General features: G+C 37.8%; 2 protein-coding genes across 6 annotated transcripts; both read left to right on the forward strand.

Annotated features, from left to right (window-relative positions):
* The first annotated feature begins 247 nt into the window (after positions 1–247).
* On the forward strand, positions 248–15,154 carry LOC308701479 (uncharacterized protein). 5 transcript variants are annotated; one of them, XM_081383798.1, is made up of 6 exons: positions 291–341; positions 429–470; positions 2,332–2,517; positions 11,262–12,675; positions 13,197–13,292; positions 13,655–15,154. In XM_081383798.1, the coding sequence occupies exons 3-4, from the start codon at positions 2,469–2,471 to the stop codon at positions 11,804–11,806; spliced, it is 594 nt and encodes a 197-aa protein (XP_081239924.1). In that variant the 5' UTR covers positions 291–341; positions 429–470; positions 2,332–2,468; the 3' UTR covers positions 11,807–12,675; positions 13,197–13,292; positions 13,655–15,154. The 5 variants fall into 5 exon arrangements, with proteins under 5 accessions (XP_081239926.1, XP_081239923.1, XP_081239924.1 ...); XM_081383800.1 differs by lacking the exon at positions 429–470 and having other exon boundaries at positions 248–316; positions 11,262–11,821; positions 13,655–13,939; XM_081383797.1 differs by lacking the exon at positions 429–470 and having other exon boundaries at positions 267–316.
* Positions 15,155–15,570: 416 nt separating this feature from the next.
* LOC308701470 (uncharacterized protein) lies at positions 15,571–19,711 on the forward strand. The gene is made up of 4 exons (XM_081383784.1): positions 15,571–15,642; positions 16,591–17,451; positions 17,913–18,611; positions 18,893–19,711. The coding sequence occupies exons 2-4, from the start codon at positions 17,319–17,321 to the stop codon at positions 19,513–19,515; spliced, it is 1,455 nt and encodes a 484-aa protein (XP_081239910.1). The 5' UTR covers positions 15,571–15,642; positions 16,591–17,318; the 3' UTR covers positions 19,516–19,711.
* Positions 19,712–21,970: the final 2,259 nt, after the last annotated feature.

Below are 21,970 nucleotides of genomic sequence, written 5' to 3' on the forward strand. Positions count from 1 at the left end.
CTGCTGCTGCTACTTACATCAAGAATAAATCATCTCATAATTGTAGTTACTTCTAAAAGCCATGGAATATTAATCATTGTGTTGGAGCTTTCCATGTTTTAATTTCTTGAAAAATGCCACACATGACAGAGGGAATAAGACAGTCTGTCTTCACCAGTAACTATTTTACCCTTATTTTTGGTTTACATGTTGTTTTATACTACAGATGTTCTGCCGTTTTAAACAGTATTTCGCGCGTTTTGCTCTCGTCTCGCGGTGATGACGACATCACCAGCGCGCGCTCCTCCTTCAGTTCAGTCAGAGCGAGTCTTCTGAGGTAAATATTTCTCGATAGTTCGTTGGTAAGACCGTTTGTTAAAGCAACATTTACGACTGGTTTTCACAGGAGCTATTTGTGTCTCTGCTAACTAAAATAGTTATTTTTAAAGGTGGTTGTATGATTTGCCCGTTTCTCTTCATATACAAAAATGGTAAGAAATTAGCAATCTACTTTGTTATGAATGCAGTTTTAGGAACTATAACGTTATTTAGATTCATATGGACAAGTTACTATGGTTAATGGGTCTCATTACGCTGTTGTTGTTTCGTTCAAACATTATGAACCATGGCAAGCAGACTTTGGGATGAAATGAGAATTGAACTAAAACATGGACACGACTTGAGACGCCATGTACTTTTATTAGATAGGAAAAAAAATATTTGCAGCATTTTACTGTTATTCGTAAGTGTAATTCATGTATTGTGAAACTGAAACGCAAAATAAATAGGATCTGTATTCTTATGACTTCCATTTTTCCGCGCTTACACTTTTGGCGATATAAATACGTTTCATAACATCATTTATTTAATTAATCTGTGATAAACCGTGTGTCAAATAAAACCAAAACAAGTTAAATTCAGTCTGCATTATTTTTTCTAAGTTCACATTTTTTTCTAAGTTTGTTTTCAAATTTTTTATTTTATTTATTCATACATTTTTATTTGGCATCTGTTAATTGTTGTACCCTCTTTTCTGTCTACAACATTTATGTTAATGAGAGGTTAAAGGAGAACTTGGTAGCTTTTTTAACTTAATAAAACTGTCTAGGGCTGCGTTCCAGTCCAAAATTGTCATGCCCTTCACTTGCTAACTTCCCTTCGTCTCGTTCACTCGGATGTACGTCATTGCGAGTGCCCACTACTGGCGGAAACTGCAATGGGCTGAACTGGAACGTCCTAAGCCCTTGATCACTTGGAATCAGCTGTGGAGTTGATTTATTATTTACATTTTTTTCCCTTTAAGAATTTGTTTAATGCAGCATCCAAATGTTTATAGGTGTGTTTGGGTTGTTTTAAATTTAAAAAAAATTATAATTAATATATCATAGAGTTGTTTGTGTGGTGGTGATTAGACGAGATATGCGGTGACGTCACAATCGTGTTGCATTGTGGGACATATAGGTGCCTGAAGTGTACATTTGAAGCAGACTCGCTCCCTCGGTCAAAATCGAGGGAACGAGGGTCTGTCCATATAAACTTCCCTCGTCCACTTCACGAAGTGGAACGCACTTCAAAATGGCGGCAGGGATTCCCCCGAGGGGAAGTGCTTAGGGAAGTTCGCAAGTGCGTGTCTAAAAGTGGACTGGAACGCAGCATAGAAATCATTTGGATGGTTAAACAACCTGTTCTGGTGATATTGGTGACTTTCCCCGCTCCCCCCAGCGTTCCCAGGCGGAAAACCAACCTTGCAACTTGTTCACTACCGTCCCGGCAAGATAGAAATTGGAAGTCTCGTGAGAAGCGAAAGCGAGAACGAGAACGAGCGCGAAACACAAATTGCTTTACGGCAATTCGACATAAACACACACGCATTTATGATGTATTACCAGATTACCCACCTCAGTAGACATAGCTCCACGCGATACAGTTGGCTTGCTCCGATCAAAACAAACGCACATGAGCAGCGGTAGAGAGGGGGAGGAGGCTGCCGCAAGTGAGTTTTTTACGACTGTGTTGTGAAATATACGCCCCACCACAGCTGTAGGGGGAGCTCGTGGGGAAAACATGCGACAACAAAAGGGAAAATCAGCGAAGAAGTGACTAGAGTTCGCTAGAGTTGCCGAGTTCTCCTTTAAATACAATACAATACAATACAATACAAAATACTTTATTGTCCCCTTAGATAAATGTAGGAATAAAGTATGTGGATTATATTCTTAGAAATAAAAATGTATAAAATACTTAGCCTTTTATTTACTTAAAGGTTACTTTACTAGATGGATAGATGAACATAAATACTTAAATATTTTTAATACTATAGTATAAAAACTGATTTATTCTTGATTTTGCCAGATCTCCTCCTTCAGTGAAGCTGCAATTCACCAATAAATGCTGGAATATTCCCATCAGCTACAAGTGAAGACGAGCATCAAACCATCAGGAAGAGCTGAAATCTGCAAAGACAGAGTTTATTGAAGGACAGTGAGAACATGAGAGATCCAGAACACTGCAGAATGAAACACACTGAAGAACAAAGAGGTTGGTGTTTATTCCTGATTCTTCATTAGTGAGGCTGAAGAACATTAAGGTTATAAAGCAGTTCATCAGATTTTGTGCATGTAGTAGGACAAAACATAGACTTTTTCTACAGTCATGTGAAAAAGAAGTTACACCCTTTTGAAATCTATGGTTTTACATATCGGTATATAAAAAATATATCGATTTTTCAGGTCTTAAAATTAGGTAGGTCATTATTTAACAAAAACTAGGCCAACATGGAGAAGCCATGAGTGAAAAACTTAGTACACCCTTACTGCTTCCCAGGGCTGGGACGATACACCTCTCTTACGATTCGATACTATCACGATACGTCGGTGGCGATACAATATCAGGCATTAAAACTCCTCACCTTTCGGCGAAACTCGCCGTTTTAAAACCAAAATGGGTCACCTATGTGATTTGTGCAGATCCGATGAGAAAATATTCATTGGGGGGTGGGGGGGTTGTGGTCGTGGCCAGCATTTACCCGCTATATCTGTATAGTTACTAGGGCTGGGAGATATGGCTGAAAACTGTATTACGATATAAGTGTTTCATATCGGTCGATATCGATAATTATTGATATTTTTTATGACATTTAAAATAAGGACCAGTCCAGGAGACAAATATATTACATTTAAAGATTTTTTATTTTAAACTTAACCTACCACTGATTATAATCCCATGAGTTATAAAGGCAGAAATGTCAACACGACCATGGAAAACTCAAAAGTCTAAAATCACAATGAACACTTAACAATTATCTCTTAACATTAAGGTGCAAAATTAAAGAATACGTAAGAAATGCTTTATAAAGGGGTGGGCGATATGGCAAAAATATAATATTACGATTTTTTTCAGGAAAATCACGATTCACGATTTTATCACAATTCTTTTTTATGTTGGTTTTACTATTTTGTGACTGAGCATTACAGCCAAACTAATGTCCATATTTTAAAAACAAAGCCTTAGGTAACAAAATATAAAATAAAAAAGAATGGCAGATAGGGGCGAAGATAAAATGTTCTCAGTATTTTCTTTGTTATTAAATATTAAGATCAAAGATACACATTACACATACACAACTTAATATACAAATTAAATAAACAGTGCTTTATGTTTTCAGCTACAGTAGGTGTGTTTAACAGTAGCATTGCAGAAAGTAACTAAATGAACAAATATGAAAATAAAACAAAACAGACTTCACTGTATAAATTATACATTGATACTTATTAAAGCTTTTAATAAAGTTATCAGTCAAGAGCAGTGAGTGATTTTCTCTTTACATTTTGTTGTTTTATTAACATTAAAGGGATAGTTCTCCTAAAAATTCTAATTTTCAGAATTTACTCTCTCACGTTGTTTTAAACTCGAATAAGTTTCTTTTTTCTGTTGAAAATAAAAGTTATTTGGAAGAATGTGGGTAACCAAACAGAGTTGATGTACCCCAGTGACTTCCATAGTATATTTTTCTCCTATGGAAGTCAATGGGGACCAGCTACTGTTTGGATACCCACATTCTTCAAAATATTAATATTAGAAAATATTAGAAGGAAATGAATACAGGTTTGGAACAACATTAGAGTGCGTAAATAATGAGAATTTTTATTTTTGGGTGAACTATCCCTTTAAGGACAAGCGGCAGCGTGTTTACTATTACTACTGTCTCTTTAAGAGCTGCGCACGACGCGTCTATTATACACGCATTTGACAAGCAGATTTTCTCAAGTTTGCTTTCACTTTAGACATATCCGACTAGTTTATGTAAACCTTGTGTGTATATAACAGTATTAGCACAATAAGACTCGAAAGATACCTTAGTCCAGTATCCAGGCGCTGGTAGACAGGCTTTTAGTGCATGTGATCTTCACATGTACACGCTGAGAAACGCACACGCTAGAACAGCGCATCAGCACGCGAATAACAGAGAAACTGACGACGGTCTTGCATGATCTGCAGACGACATTGGTCTGACTACGGTCAGACTTTAAGTCAGGCGAGCTGACTACCTGTTTTATCAACAATCGCTGCGGCACTCATTTTCCACTTATCACTCAACGCCGGTTCTGTTACTGAAGAATCCAACACGAGACGACAATATTGCACAACCATACTGACTGGCTGTTAGCGTGTCACTTCCTACGTTGCTAGGTTAATAGAGAGTGAGTGCCTTTGTTCATGCAATCAAACTTGCTTTGCTGGTTTCTTCCGACGAAAAAAAAAAAAAATTATCTAACGTTTTATCGAATGCATTTTTTATTGATATTGATTTCGTGTCTATCGCGATACATATCGTTATCGTTTTATCGCCCAGACCTAATAGTTACCATAATCTTCGCAACTTTAAAAAAACAATCATCATTCCTAATGCCGAAACCTGACAGCCAATCCGAGTCAGAGTAGGGCAGAATTATGGGATGATTATAGTCTCAAAAAGATTAACACGTGTAAGCACACTTATCAATGAACTTGATACATGTTGCAGAAATGTTTTATCCATGCCTTTCAACTTGCGTGTGCAAAATTCAAAATTGAATGAATGTGAAGCAATTTGTACAAATAGAGACATTTTTGTGAATACAAATGTTTTCCTTTGTATTAGTGTATCATAGTTTGCGCATGCAACACAGAAGATGTGCATGTGTGGATCAGGTGACATGCGTGCATTCATTGACGTCTCCTCTGAGTCGATCTCATTTGATTCATTTGGATTTTGAGACTTTCTTTTCGCGGTTTTTAAGCATTTCACAACCCACACACAAACAACTACAAATGAATAGGCCTGGTGCTAATTATTAATGTGTGCACAACTATCCATCTATTTGACAAATTCACAAATGTGCGTCGCTACATTTAAACTAATACAATACAACTTGTGTGTGCAAAATCCAAAACCACATGAATGTGCAGCATTTTGTACAAATAGAGACATATTTGTTAATACAAAACCTCGATTTTGTATTAATGTGGGCCAGAATTTGTGCATGCAACAAGTAAGATGTGCATTTGTGGATCAGGTGACACGCGTGCATTCATTGACTCGTTTCTGAGTCGATCCTATTTGATTCATTTGGATTTTGAGACTTTCATTCCGCAGGTTTCGCCTTGCAAGATCCACACACAGCTGTCTGAGAAAACCTGCTACCACTAGATGGCAGTATTCTGCTAAAACAGACAACGGCAGCATAATAAAGCGTTCTTCACCATTTAAGACGCTTAATGAGAGTGATATTGAAGCACCAAATTTAGTACACAATATAGTCCTACCTTATTAATAAAGCATACTTTATAGAGGCAAACAGATTACATCAGATTATGAACAACACCCATAGAAAACCACTATAAAACGCTTAACGTGCAATCGCGCGTTGCATGTTCAATAAGGTGTAGGCCTATAGGCTACTGAGTTTAAATATCACCGTCTCACTGCATTGACGTTAAGCTTTTTCTTTATAATATGCTCTATGGGAGGAAAACTATAGAGCCTACAGACAAGAGCCTATGAACGCGACGCGCGGCGTTTCATGTTAATGGCATTTCCCTTCCTGAGCCTGTTAAAAAGAAAAAGCTTAACATGAAATTATGCAGTTGCTTTTAACTTTGCATGTGTATGAGAGAAACCGTCCGAGAGCTCAGTGAAGTAAGTTTTAGGTTTGATATTCGCCGCATTTTCTAAAGGGACCATCTGCAAATTCCACTCACAGTCAAAAAATATAAACGTCCAGTCATACATTCAAATGAATACTTCCAAGGTTGTGGTAAATACCTAGTGTGCAGACTGACTTAGCCTAGTGTATGTCCAGCCAATATCCCGATTGAACAGTACGATTTTTCAAATTAGCCTACTGTAAATTGTTTTTCTATTCATGTTCCAAAGGTTGTAGTATACGTTCCTAGTGATAGTCAGGTGAAATGTTGCATTATTCACCTGTAGTAAGTCACCAAAAACCTGTTTGGTTAATTACAGTAATTTTTGTTTAAAAAAAATATTGTTTACTGTAAATAGGCAAGGGAGGTATTTGGACAATTTCACCTGTAGTAAGCCAGTCTAGTCACTAGGAACATACTACAACCATTTTGAACATGAAAAAACCCTTTTAGTGAATTACAGTATTTTTCTGCAGAATACAGGCTACATACAGTACATGAAGTTAAGTAAGAAAGTAATTAAGTACATTTTATTTATAAAGCACATTTAAACATAGCAGGGCTATCCAAAGTGCTGAAAGTGCTGAACAAAGTAAAAACAAATAGAATAAAACATAGAAACAACCAAACAGAACAGGCAGAAACAGCATCAGGAGATAATTAAAATGCCAGGGAATAAAAATAAGTTTTCAATTTAGATTTAAAAATAGCAATTAAGGGAAGTATTGTCCAAATTTTACTTGTAAATCAGTCTTACAGGAACCTTCTACGAGCTTTGGAATTTGAAAATGTCTGTTTTTAAATATTAAAAGTAATTTGAATGAAAACAAATGATATGTTTTAACGCAGTGGAATTGGCAGACGTTCCCTTGTGCATCATGAGCCGTGGTTAGCGCGTCAAAGCATTCTCATGTACAAATATGCAGCTATACACACGTAGGGCCAGTTGATTTTCAATTAATATTTCATGTCGATATACAATGGTTGCATATAGTTAAAACTAATCGTGCTATAGACTAGCCTATAACAATGGCTTAAGGGTCAAGGGAAAACAAATGTACTGTGAAAATCGTCTTTAACATTTAAAAACAGACATTTTCAAATTCCAAAGCTTGTATAATATGTATATTATGTGTAGTCAGATAAAAATAAGCATATAATATGAACGCAACTGCTAAACATTTTTTTTTTGTTTTTTTTTTTACAGGAAGGGAAATGCCATTAACATGAAACGCCGCGCGTCGCGTTCATAGGCTCTTGTCTGTAGGCTCTATAGTTTTCCTCCCATAGAGCATATTATAAAGAAAAAGCTTAACGTCAATGCAGTGAGACGGTGATATTTAAACTCAGTAGCCTATAGGCCTACACCTTATTGAACATGCAACGCGCGATTGCACGTTAAGCGTTTTATAATGGTTTTCTATGGGTGTTGTTCATAATCTGATGTAATCTGTTTGCCTCTATAAAGTATGCTTTATTAATAAGGTAGGACTATATTGTGTACTAAATTTGGTGCTTCAATATCACTCTCATTAAGCGTCTTAAATGGTGAAGAACGCTTTATGCTGCCGTTGTCTGTTTTAGCAGAATACTGCCATCTAGTGGTAGCAGGTTTTCTCAGACAGCTGTGTGTGGATCTTGCAAGGCGAAACCTGCGGAATGAAAGTCTCAAAATCCAAATGAATCAAATAGGATCGACTCAGAAACGAGTCAATGAATGCACGCGTGTCACCTGATCCACAAATGCACATCTTACTTGTTGCATGCACAAATTCTGGCCCACATTAATACAAAATCGAGGTTTTGTATTAACAAATATGTCTCTATTTGTACAAAATGCTGCACATTCATGTGGTTTTGGATTTTGCACACACAAGTTGTATTGTATTAGTTTAAATGTAGCGACGCACATTTGTGAATTTGTCAAATAGATGGATAGTTGTGCACACATTAATAATTAGCACCAGGCCTATTCATTTGTAGTTGTTTGTGTGTGGGTTGTGAAATGCTTAAAAACCGCGAAAAGAAAGTCTCAAAATCCAAATGAATCAAATGAGATCGACTCAGAAAAGACGTCAATGAATGCACGCGTGTCACCTGATCCACACATGCACATCTTCTGTGTTGCATGCGCAAACTATGATACACTAATACAAAGGAAAACATTTGTATTCACAAAAATGTCTCTATTTGTACAAATTGCTTCACATTCATTCAATTTTGAATTTTGCAAACGCAAGTTGAAAGGCATGGATAAAACATTTCTGCAACATGTATCAAGTTCATTGATAAGTGTGCTTACACGTGTTAATCTTTTTGAGACTATAATCATCCCATACAGAATTGTTTTTAAAGTCTTTTACACCGTGAGTCTGACAACTGGACACACTGCAGAACAAAGAACCGCGCGTCGGAAAGCAAGCCTGAGGTAAGTTAGCTTACAATGTTAACTGTCCTGTCAGATACAGACAGCGATGTTGCCAGTGGCATTATTCTGACATAGAAGGGGGCGGGATGATAGAAGATGAAGAGCGCGGGCACCCTGAGCGCTGAGCGAGCAGGAACAAGTGAGTTGTCGTCGAAAAAGATGGATCACACAAAAAAGCTGTCGGGGGCTAAAAATAGAAAAAGAGGGGAAAGGAGATGGCATGTCAATTGATGCGCCAGCAGCTAAATAAGTGGATGGTGAAAAGCTACAGGTAGGATTTTGTTTTGTGTGACATCCAGGCATGTAGGCTAATGCCATCGGGACTACCGGGAGATTCCCGGAGTGCTTTTTGGGCCGATACATCTCATACTTTTTTGTTTTGTTTTTTGTCTTAACGGCCCATAAAACTCGTACATCGGCGGCCCATTCGTTTTGTTTTGCTTAAAGGAGCTGTATGTAAGAAATGTATTTCAATTAATCATAAAATGGCCCTGATATGTCACTAGACATTAATAAATCATGTTCATGTCAAATACTTATATCACTGACAACAGTAGTCCGGCCAGGATATTGTCATTATAATAGTGAAGTTGCAGCCCTCAACTGATGTTGATGTTGTGTTTTGGCCTGATGCCCCACCCTCCACCTATCTACCAATCACGAAGTCAGTAGTGTTTCGGCATCCGGGTTGCCAGCTCTGCTCTAGTTACCACAGCTGCAGCTACAAACGTGTCGGATAAAAATGTCGCATAGCTTCTGAGCTATGTCTACCGAGGTGGGTAATCTGTTAATACATCATACATGCGTGTGTGTTTATGTCGAATTGCCGTAAAGCAATTCGTGTTTCACGCTCGTTCTCGTTCTCGCTTCTCACGAGACTTCCAATTTCTATCTTGCCGGGATGGTAGTCCCCAAGTTGCAAGGTTGGTTTTCCGCCTGGGAACGCTGGGGGGAGCGGGGAAAGTCACCAATATCACCAGAACAGGTTGTTTAACCATCCAAATGAATTCTAGACAGTTTTATTAAGTTAAAAAAGTTACCAAGTTCTCCTTTAAGTCACTCAACACTCAAAGATAATGACACATTTCATCCTCTGTTGGAACGAAAGTGGCTAAGTTCTGTCAACCTCATCTACAAGCAAGGACAAAAATAAAGCAATTGAATTTGAATTAATATTGATTCTGTAATAAAAACGATTTTAGAATTGTAAAAAAAAAAAAAAAAAAAAAATCGCGATAGCTAGGTGAATCAATTGTTTTTGTCTCTCCCAGCCCTACTGCTTCCATTGGAAATAAGAGGGTAAGAAGCAGTTAGGCCCTGCTAATCAAATGCTTTTGATTAATTGATCATCAGCCAGCGTGACCAAATAAATTTTTTGGTAGTTTGCTTGTCGGGAGCCTTCAGGTTTGTGTTAAAACAATGCCAAAGACTAAAGACATCAGCAATTAGTCAGTGACCTTAGAGAAGCAATTGTGTGTGCCCATCAATCTAGGAAGGGTTACAAGACCATTTCTAAACAATTTAAAGTCCATCGTTAGCATGTTAAAGGGATAGTTCACCCAAAAATGAAAATTCTGTCATCATATACTCACCCTCAAGTTGTTCCAAACCTGTATGACTTTCTTTCTTCTGCTGAACACAAAAGAAGTGTGGATGTCATGAATACTATGGATGTCAATGGGGACCAGCAACTGTTTAATTACCAACCTTCTTTAAAATATCTTCTTTTGTGTTCAGCAGAAGAAAGTAAGTCATACAGGTTTGGAACAACTTGAGGTAGAGTAAATGATGACAGAATTTTCATTTTTGGGTGAACTATCCCTTTAAAGTTCATGACAGTATAATGAAAAAAAACTTAAGTATGGCTTCTTTGGGAGGGTTGCCAGGAGAAAGCCTCTTCTCTCTAAAAAGAAGCACAGCTTTGGTTTGCAAAGTTGCATCTGAACCAACCACAAGACTCCTAGAACAATGTCCTTTGGACAGACTAGACCAGAGTGAGTCGACCATGAACCAAAGTATTCTAGAGTCTAAATGATAAATTAGCCCTGAAATGGTTCTCTTCCTATTTGAAAGATAGGACTTTTTCAGTCAAGTTTAGGGGATTGTTCTTCTACTGTTGCCCCTCTTGTGTGTGGGGTTCCTCAGGGTTCTATCTTGGGTCCAATTTTATTTTCCCTTTATATTCCCCTTCTATGCATGAATGTTTGAAACATCAACAGATTCAGACCCTTATCATCAGACCCTTTATTCAAAAGCATTTGACGGTCATAAAGAATCAAAGAAAAAAATATTCTGAGAGAACAAAAGGGAATAAAAACCAAATAAACAGGTCAAGGAGCAGATGCCCAGCTAAGCACACCTGCACCATCTTTCCTAGCTAACTTCAACATTTAAGTTTAGTAAAATAAATGTAATATCCATCTGAGAGACTGTCAGAGCTGTAGCATTATTGTATAGCTTTTTAATGGTAATATTATGTTAGATAATTGTGGAGTTGATCTAATATTTAATAGTTCTCAATACAGAGACATGGGATTTTCATTTTAAAAGTAATATAAATAGAAGATCAATGCAAAAAAAAATAAAAAATGCATCAAATGATCATAATTTTGTGTAGCTGTTGATGGTTTGTTTAATTAAAGTGTAATTTTTTAATCTTTCGTTTCAGATGTGATACTGAAAAATGAGGAGAGTGAAGAGGAGGAGAAATATCATGTCAAAACAGAAGAAGAAACTTGCCCACAGACTGAGAGTATTCCTTTACTGAAAAGAGACAAGAAATGTTTCACTTGCACTCAGTGTGGAAAGAGTTTCACACACAAACAGAGTCTCAAGGTTCACATGAGGATCCACACTGGAGAGAAACCGTTCACATGTGATCAGTGTGGGAAGAGTTTCACACGCAGACATAATTTCACGGTTCACATGAGGATCCACACTAGAAAGGATCTGTTCACATGTGTTCAGTGTGGAAAGTGTTTCACACGCAAACATAATTTCACGGTTCACATGAGGATCCACACTGGAGAGAAACCGTTCACATGTGATCAGTGTGGGAATAGTTTCGCACACAAACATCATTTCACGGTTCACATGAGGATCCACACTGGAGAGAGACCCTTCACATGTGATCAGTGTGGGAAGAGTTTTGCACAACAAGGACACCTTAAGAATCACGTGAAGATCCACACTGGAGAGAAACTGCATGACTAGTTGGAATCATAAACAGTAGGGCTGGAACGATACACCTATCTCCCGATTTGATATTATCACGATCCTTGGGTGCCGATACAATATGTATTGCAATTTTTATTTATTTATTTTTTATTTTTAGATTTGCGATTCTACAAGTATTGTGAATCGATATTGCAATTTTTCTTTTTTTTTTTTACACTAGACCATCGGAAAAAGTTAAAGTCCCTGTAAAGGCAATTCTAAAAAAAAAAAAATCTAAAGACATTATAAATGTACATTAGAAATGTATTGCTAAAACATATTACAAAGACTGTGAACTGTGAAGTGCTGAACTGTGGAGTTAGACCATTAAAGTGTTTTTCACCATTGCTGTGTTCCGGATTTTTTGGGCGGGGCCCCTGAGCTCCTGGACACGCCCCTACTTGATGACGCACTGGAGCCCCTGACGCTGGCCCCTCCCCTAACAATATAAATAAAACACATTCACATCAGTTCGCCGCTCAATCGCGAGTTACTGTTAGTACTATTAGTTACTACACTTTGCTTGCTATGCCTTCGTCACGGAAATGCGTACTACCTGGATGCGATCACGTACAAAACAGATCGGTGTCCTTATTTAAATTTCCGAAAAACTATCACATCAAGAAGAGGTGGATAAATTTTGTGAAGAGCCACCTTGATGGAGAGCTGAGGATCACCGCCAACACCCGCCTCTGTAGTGATCATTTTACACGGGATATAGTTTTATAAACTTTCGTCGGAGACAACTGGGATTTACTGATAATCCGCTGTTACTGGTGAATGGGGCCAAACTGACTATCTCCCGCCTCGGCGTTCATCCTCCCGTCGTGCCGACAACTGGTGCCATCATCGGCAGTGCAATGAGTGTAAGTTGCCTTTTGTGCTTATGTTATAATTATAGTAGGTAGTCCAGGCTCGAACATGTATGGCTTTGTAAAACCAATTAAGCTGCTAGGAGCATCCTTTCCGGCTGTAGCTGTGACAGTTGAGTGTGGCAACGGCAGCGAGCTTTCCCGCGAGTGGGCGTGGTTTCAGCGCAGCCAGCGGACACGCCCCCAGCGTTTGAGAGCAGAGACTAATGCTCATTTTTTTCAAGATTTTGATCGCTTATTTTATGTACTTGCCAGCTTTTTTATCATTCAAATTTGGCTGGGTGACTAATAACACATTTTTCCTGTGGTGTGACAAACTCCGAACACATACTTAATTTTGACTTTACAGGGACTTTAAATCATACACTTATACAGACTGTAGGCTACGTGATGTATAAGAAAAGTCATACTAACAAATTTACAAATGACTTATATCAGAAGCATCATACAGGTCTACATTCTCTAATTTTTGGTGGAAACCAATTAGAACTTCTGTGATGGTTTGTTTGTTTCAGCTGGGCAGCCACAGAGAGCAAAAGGACGAAGAAACATCATCTCAGTTTGTCACGGTGAATAAAGTTCATCTTCAAGACCAGCAGTTTCTTTCAACGGTGAGATTCACATCAACTCAAAGATGGAGCATATCTAAACGTTTTATTCTTGATATAAATTATATCATTATGCTTTATTATGAGTTTCGTTTTATGTTCAGTTTTCTTAAACTGCATATGTACTACTTGTTGTTTGTTCACACTTTTACATTTAAGTTACATTTATGATTATTTTTTAACTTGTTCTTTGCTGTTTTTAAAACAACTAGTTATTCTTAGTGTAGTTAGAAAGCGCAGATGTAAGATATTCTGTCTTATATTGTCTACTGTGTGTAAGATATGAAGCTTTGCAACTGGCCTCCTTCACTTTTATTCCCTTTAGTTTAAACTGATAATCGTTTGTTTCACTCTTGTTTTCACAGTTTCCTCTATTAAATCCAGTCCTGCAGAAGCTCTTCGACACTCAGTCCGGCTAAGGGGAGTGTGTTCCTGCGGGAAAGTGACGTCAATGCATAACCTCTATGAAGAGAGAAACGTGTCTAATTTGTTTTCGTTTTTTTATTTGCTTCAAGTATTAATAATTTTATAAAAAAAAACATTGTCCCGTTTTATTGTGTGCTGATTCTTCTTGCATCGAGAATAAATCATTTAACAATTTTCGTCACATCTTAAACCCATGAAATTATCGGAAACCCTGAACCGTAACGTAAAAAAAAAAAATCTGTTTCGACTTTAAAATTCATGTTTCGACTTTAATCTCGAAACATTTCAAATTTATTCTCGAAACATTTCGACTTTAATCTCGAAACATTTCGACTTTAATCTCGAAACATTTCAAATTTATTCTCGGAACATTTCGACTTTATTCTCGAAACATTTCGACTTTAATCTCGAAACATTTCAAATTTATTCTCGGAACATTTCAACTTTATTCTCGAAACATTTCGACTTTATTCTCGAAACATTTCGACTTTAATCTCGAAACATTTCAACTTTATTCGCGGAACATTTCAACTTTAATCTGGAAATTATAGCATTGTTTTTTTTTTTTACGTTGCGGTTCAGGGCTTCCGTATCAAATATCATTGTGTTTGGGGATTTCCATGGTTTAAATTTCTCTATAAATGCCTAATATATTTCACCTCACACATGACAGAGGGAATGAGACGACTGTCTGTCCTCATCATTAACTGTTTTACCCTTATTTTTTTAAGGTTGTTTTATAGTTGTTTTGCGGTTTTAAACCATAATTGTCTCGTTTTTGATCATCTATCATTGGTCTTGTAAAATCCTTCATTCAGAAGTGCCACTCTTTTTGGTTTATTGTCCCCAGTGCAATCTTTAAAAAACTGGGGGGAATAAACTTTTGCTATGTTGTGACTTTGAGTGTATCTTGTTACCAGTCAAACTTACATCAGCAAGTGCCGCTCTATTGGAAACTAGTGTTCAAACATAACTTCACGCCTCCCAACACTCCAGTTTGGGATAATATATATAAATATAAAGTTTGGCAGAGACTCTTTATATTTCGAGGAATGGAAATCTAAAGGGATTTGGGCTAATTTTAGCCTTTTTAGATTAATGGTTAAAGAAGACATTTTGTGCTCCAGTCTCCCCAGAACTGAGACAGCTCTCATTAGAAGGTTGTGATTTTTGTGATAATTTGTTTTTACAAATAGAGTCATTAGAAATTTTATTTTACAGGCTTATTACCCAAACCCTATTAGATGGGAATATGAGCTTAAAGATTTTAATACAGTTAAAAAAAAAAAGAAGTATTTTCCCTTCCCTTCTAAAGCTTAGGTGGTGAACTTCAAAATTTTATATTACATTTATCCTACCAATGATTTTTTTAAGATTGAAATTTAATTTTGATGTGAATAATTTTGATGCGTTTTATTGTTAAATAAATGTTGAATATGTAGAGCTTGTTTTCTTTTGTTGTGATGTGGTGCAACCCTTTTGGAGAGCTGTCCAGAACTGGTAAAGGTCTATGGAGGTTTAACTCACACCCCTCACTGTGAAGTTCATTGGGTTTGGTAAAACTAAACCCAACTTAAATCAGTAGATGAATGAGGTTAAACTCTTGTGCAAATCTTTACAATTGGTTAAAAACCAGAAAGCCCTTAAATTGATTTCTCTTTTGGATACATATAAATATACATATTATTAAATTTATTTGGTTTATTTAATTATTTGTGTTTGTTTTATTGTGATTTTTCTGTTTTGTAAGTAAATATGCTCAACCTAAGGCTGAACAATTGCTGTTATATTCAGAGGTTTGATTATGTACCTTGTTTGTTTGTGTTGTGGAAGCAAAAAAAATTTAATTTATCTCGTCGCGTGGTGATGATGTCATGACGACCGCGCGCTCCTCGTTCAGTCAGTGTGGACTGGAGTCTTCTGTGAGGTAAATAAATCACGATATGTCGTAAGACAGTTAAAGCAACATTTAAATGGTCATTTATAAAATGTTTTCTTTGGGTTCGGCGCTTTTTGTTTGTCTGCTAACTAAAACGATTTTATGATTTGCCTATTTTCTCATCACATACATCGGTAAGATGTTACTGAACTGTATACTTTTTTTGTTATGAATGCAGTTATTAGGCAATCGAACCATCGTTTGAGAAATAATAGTAATATTAGAGCACTTTTATAGGCTTTCAGCAGATATTCTGACTCAAACAATCTGTTTCTAGCAGCAAATACTAATAATAAAGTGAGATGATCTGCTGATTCTGAATGGCTTGTTGAATGAGTATTGATAGTCGATGGCTCATCACTATTATCAGAGCAGCTGAAAAGCCTCTTTATTTCATGTCAATAGATCCTGTTTTCTCCTCATTCATTATGCTGATGTCTTCAGATCTGTAAATTCACACATTAAGCTCATTTTATTGTCAACAGATTTAAGCAAACGACACGATCAGCTATTGTGACATCTGATCAGTTGATCAGTATGATCAGTTTCATAACAGCATTTAATGAATCTGTGAAAAACCATGCTCCATATAAAAACAAGTAGTTTAGTCAAAATCAACTGGTGGGTTATTTGTTTCTTGCAAATTTGTATATTTAATTTTCTATGTTTATTTTGTCTTTTTATTTTTACAATATCTGTTAATTGTTGTACTCTGTTTTTTTCATATATATTTGCCTATATGTTAATGAGAGGTAAGATAAATGTATATAAAGTATGTGGATGAAATTCTTAGAAGTAAAAATATGAATAAGTATAAAACACTTTGCAATTAATTTACGTAAAAGTTATTTTACTTTAGATAGATTTACATTTAATACTTAAAATGTGTGAATTAGAATAAAAACTCAGTAAGTGATTTTTTCTTGATTTTGTCAGATTTGCTTCACCTTCTTCAGTGAAGCTCCTCCTCCTTCATCAAAGCTCCTCCTTCAGTGAAGCTCCTCCTCCTCCTTCATCAAAGCTCCTCCTTCAGTGAAGCTCCTCCTCCATCAAAGCTCCTCCTCCTTCAGTGAAGCTCAATAAAATGTTGCATGGAAAATCGCAAATTTGAAAATCGCAGTCATGGAAACATTTGGATTTCTGTTGAATGAGAAAAGTACGTGAGCCCATACATTTAAGCTTTGTATTCTGCTTTGCAATCTGGTCACCCAATTTTCTAAGAATTTAACAATACTCCATTAGTTATTCCACTGTATTTATTTTCCCAAATCTTCACTCACGTCTCACCCATTTTCGCCATTAATGTTTCTTCCTATCGTTCGCTCTTAAGGGGTTAGTTCACGTGATGCTCAATTCTATGAACTGGACGCTTGATTGAGGCGAAATCAGTCAATCATGCCGCGCTAAACGCGTCTATCGCGCCGCAGGACCTCCAGACACGTCAGTGTGTCTTTGCATTGACTTAACATTGAAATCACTCGCTCCAGATGCTCATGCCCGGGGTGGGTAATCGGGAGAATTCCTGGTGGGCCGCTTCACTTTTGGGACGGTCGAGGATTTTTATTTTTTTTGTTCACATTTGTCACGTTAGTTACATTAGGCTACACAAGTTCCGCATTCTGACACCGCAGCGTGTCATACCGTAACGGTACGCGTCAGGGAGGATGGATGGGAGGAAGAGGCCAGGAGGGGCTGAAAAAGCCAGGTTGAAAAAAAGAAAGGCGTTGGAAGAGGATGCTGCCAAATGTGCCAAGCTTACAGATTTATATTCAAGAGGACAAACACAAGTGGCAACAGGTAAAGAGAGATAGGTCTAGTAATGATTAGCATTAGCAACGCTGCAACGTAATTATTCGGCTAATACCGTTGTAGCGTTGTCAACCTATTCACAAGCAAAATATAAAATTTAATTAAAATATTAGGCTTTTTGTATCACCCAAAACGTGGCGATTCATAGACTTTGCAAATATTATGCAATTTAATATTGATAACAAAATAACACTGGCACTTTTGCATCTATTTCTTGTCTTACTGAGTATTTACTTTCTTGTGGCAATTACTCTGGGTGTGAATACTACACTATTCACAGCTCAAAACTGAGTTTTTGTTCAGTGCTGAATTATGCATGCTGACAAATCCAACACAATAATGACTTTAAATGATCTTTTGGATGTAATTTCTAAGCCAAATTTGATTTTCAAATAATTATATTAAAAAATGTAACTGCTTGACAGCCCTACAATTTACTTTTGTTTCAGATGTGATGCTGGAGGATGAGGAGAGTGAAGAGGAGGAGAAACATCATCCTGTCAAAACTGGAGCTAAAACTCGCTCACAGACTGAAAGTATTTCTTTACTGAAAAGAAAAGACAAGAAATGTTTCACTTGCACTCAGTGTGGAAAGAGTTTCACATACAAACAGAGTCTCAAGGTACACATGAGGATCCACACTGGAGAGAATCCGTTCTCATGTGATCAGTGCGGGAAGAGTTTCACACATAAAGGAAACCTAAAGTCACACATGATCGTCCACACTGGAGAGAAACTGCATAAATGTGATCGATGTAGTAAAACGTTTTTGAGGGCTTCAAACCTGAAGATCCACCGGACAGTTCATTCACAGGAGAAACCACATTCATGTTCTTTGTGTGGAAAGAGTTTTTCACGTCTGCAGAATTTACAAGTTCATCAGAAAATACATTCTGGTGAAAAAGTTCATGTGTGCTTTGAGTGTGGGAAGAGATTTATTACAACTGCATGTTTGAAACGGCACCAGAGAATTCACACTGGAGAGAAACCTTACAAGTGTTTACACTGCAACAAGAGATTCAAAGATTCAGAATCCCTGAAAACACACGAGAGGATCCACACTGGAGAGAAACCGTATCACTGCACTGCATGTGGGAAGAGCTTCAGTCAAGCATCTTCTCTACGCAGACATACAAAAAACAATCCCTGTAAGTAGACCATCTTCAGATCCAGCACTTTCAAGTGTGAAACTGCATCCTCACTTAACTTGATACAGTAGTATTGTTGAGCAATAAAATCTCTTCAATATAAGGGTACGTTTACGACAACGATGTACTAAAATGTAAGCGTCTTTGTGCGTACAGGTGACAATGCTCTAAAAACGATCCTGTCGTTAAAATTATTTGTGTAGCTGTTCTCTACTTTCATTTTACATTTCTCTCTGATTTATGATTTATTTAAAATGCAACTCTTTTACTTTTCATTTCAGGCCTGATGTTGAAGAATGAGGAGAGTGAAGAGGAGGAGAAACATCATCATGTCAAAACTGAAGAAAAACCTCACTCACAGACTGAAAGTATTTCTTTACTGAAAAGAAGAGACAAGAAATGTTTCACTTGCCGTCAGTGTGGAAAGAGTTTCACACACAAACCAAATCTCAAGGTTCACATGAGGATCCACACTGGAGAGAAACCGTTCACATGTGATCAGTGTGGCAAAACATTTTTGAGGGCTTCACATCTGAAGAGCCACATGTTAGTTCATTCACAGGAGAAACCACATTCATGTTCTTTGTGTGGAAAGAGTTTTTCACATCCGCAGAATTTAAAAGTTCATCAGAAAATACACACTGGTGAAAAAGTTCATGTGTGCTTTGAGTGTGGGAAGAGTTTTATTACAACTGCATGTTTGAAACGGCACGAGGGGACTCACACTGGAGAGAAACCTTACAAGTGTTCACACTGCGACAAGAGATTCTGTCGGTCAGAACACCTGAAAACACACGAGAGGATCCACACTGGAGAGAAACCGTATCACTGCACTGCATGTGGGAAGAGCTTCACTCATTCATCTGCTCTACGCAGGCATACGAAAAACAATCACAGGAAATAGATCATCCTCAGATCCAGCACTTTCAAGTGTGAAACTGCATCCTCATCAAACGTGACATTAACACAGCAGAGCAATAAAATATCTTCAATATTGAAGGTACATTTAGAAGACAACAATGCACTAAAATAAAAAATAAAAACAAATGTGCAAATTTAGCTTTTGTGCATTGAGATGACAATGTTGTCAAAATGATCCCAGTTCACTCGTATCTGTGAAAGCGGCTAAAAACGCTGTATTCTGCTGCCAGGCCAGTAGTGGGCGATGTCACTTTGTAAAGAAACACTATGCGCCTATAGATTGAACAGGTAATACACATTTACGTTTTTGTAGTTTACACTGTGATAATAACAGCATTATTTTCAAAAACTTGCACTTTGAAACCCGTTTGAAAAAATGCGCGCTTTCAGGCCAAAACAACAAAAATACTTTCCGTTTTTAGTTGCAATGGTATCGTGTCTGTAACGACCCCTAAATCTGTCCTAACCAGCCACAGCGATCGACAGGACAAAGAAACATCATTTAACTTTGTCACAGTGAATAAAGTTAATCTTCATGGGTGCTTTCACACTGGTCTCGTTTGCTGCGGTCCGAACTCGGGCGCGTTTGTTACCGATTCCCCCGCAGCGTAGGTCCGGTTTCACACGCAACTTGATGAACCCAGACCTACGTGAACCCTGGTGCGTTTGCGGGCATCTTACGTCATCACAAACGTGCAAGGCGCATGATAAAAAACAGAACGCGGGTCAACATATTGTGTTTTTTATTAAAGGAGAACTCCGGTCAATTTTAACATTGAGCTAATTTTTTTGTAAATTTGGAGTGCTGTCAGTACAGAGAACAATGACAAAAATCGGTGTTGCCAACACCGTGTTTTCCTCTTGTTAAAATTTGCACCTTGTTGACTTCAGTTGGGCAAGTTTTAAACCTTCTTTTAGCCTCTTAACATTTCCTGATACTAGGAACTAAACCCGGTACTAAACCTATGCGCGTGAACTCGACAATCGACTACTGTGGACTTCGACCGAAAACAGGAATTAAATACAGGTATGTGCGCTGGCTGAATAAACATCATTCTAGGATGTTAAGAGGCTAAAAGCAGGTTTAAAACTAAATTTGACCGGAGTTCTCCTTTAATTCAGTGCTATTATGCGCAGCTGAGTAAACAACGCAGATGTACTGTGTGTGTGTGTGTGTGTGTGTGTCTCGTATAAGGTGGCTTTCAACTGCTTGCAAACGACTCTTTTGAATAGACTCGCTCTCGCTCGTATCCAAGGTAAATCATCAACACTATCATCTCTTACATGTGTTTTATTTAACTAAATACTTCATGATCAGCTAAAACGCATGCGCAGGATACTTTACTTCCTGAACACGTGCGCACCCGAGTCCCTGTTGCGTTCACATTCACGCGAACCGCGGCACGGTTCGGGAGCGACCAAACTCGGAGCGCCTCCTCCAGGGAGTCTCGGGTTCGGTACCCCAGTGCGCACCACGGTCCGCATGACAGCGTTCACATTAGCGATTTTTCATGCGAACCGCACCCCGTTCCGAACTAAACTGCCAGTGTGGGAGCACCCTATGGCCGTTTTCACACCTGAGAGTCTGCAACAAGGTCCGAACCAAAGTTCATGTTTTGATACATTGTATACATTCGCACTAAAGAACTTTACATGACATGTTTGCGTCCTGTCATCATCCATAGCCCCTTTCTCACAGAGATTCTGGAAAATACACAGATAATTTGACCCGGGATTTGATTTTAGTTCATTCACACTGCCAGTGATTTTCCAGAATCAGAGAGTGCGTTCACACACAACCCGTAAAAATCTCGTAAAGACACGTGACATCGATGTGACTTGTAATGTCTCAGCAGCGTCTTCAGTTTGCTTATGAGCTGCGATTTCTCTCTCGAGAAACCACGCTTGTGCATTTTTCTCTCTGATTTGATCATAAACTTGCGCATTAAAGGGTCATGAAACCCTAAACCAATTTTTCTGAGATTTTAACAGAGGTAGGTGTGTTGAACACCATAGAAGACAATGTTATAATCTGTAAAATTTAATAATAGGATATAAATGGTTAAATTTGAGTTTGTATTGGCTATTTTCATCTTCCGGGTTTGAAATCCTCATCGAGTCCACGTCACAGGATGTGACGTTTTTCTGTACGGATCATCCGGTGATGACTCATCGTTCTCTCATAATTATTAATGAGGCTGAGCCTTCATATCCAATGAGAAGACACTTCACTGAATTAATCATGATACCACGTGGATCTTTCCAAAGACAGACAGTCAAACTGTGATATCGCGTAGTAGATGAGAGAGGCAATGATGGGACGCGCGTTTGTTTTCATGGTGCAAAAGTTCCAGTGCATCTTACCCTGCGATGCTGCCAGGGCTGGACTCTGACTGCGGGCGGTTGGTTGGCCATCAACCACGGGCACATCTAAACTA

Source organism: Scardinius erythrophthalmus (assembly GCF_964197995.2).
Source record: "Scardinius erythrophthalmus genome assembly, chromosome: 14".
Classification (NCBI taxonomy): domain Eukaryota; kingdom Metazoa; phylum Chordata; class Actinopteri; order Cypriniformes; family Leuciscidae; genus Scardinius; species Scardinius erythrophthalmus.

Excerpts from the sequence above, each read along its gene's own strand:
- LOC308701479 (XM_081383800.1), top strand. The coding sequence starts at position 2,469 with ATGAGAGATCCAGAACACTGCAGAATGAAACACACTGAAGAACAAAGA. Across the intron at positions 2,518-11,261 it reads ACACACTGAAGAACAAAGAG|ATGTGATACTGAAAAATGAG; the intron begins GTTGGTGTTTAT and ends CTTTCGTTTCAG.
- LOC308701470 (XM_081383784.1), top strand. The coding sequence starts at position 17,319 with ATGGATGGGAGGAAGAGGCCAGGAGGGGCTGAAAAAGCCAGGTTGAAA. Across the intron at positions 17,452-17,912 it reads ACAAACACAAGTGGCAACAG|ATGTGATGCTGGAGGATGAG; the intron begins GTAAAGAGAGAT and ends CTTTTGTTTCAG. Across the intron at positions 18,612-18,892 it reads ACATACAAAAAACAATCCCT|GCCTGATGTTGAAGAATGAG; the intron begins GTAAGTAGACCA and ends TTTTCATTTCAG.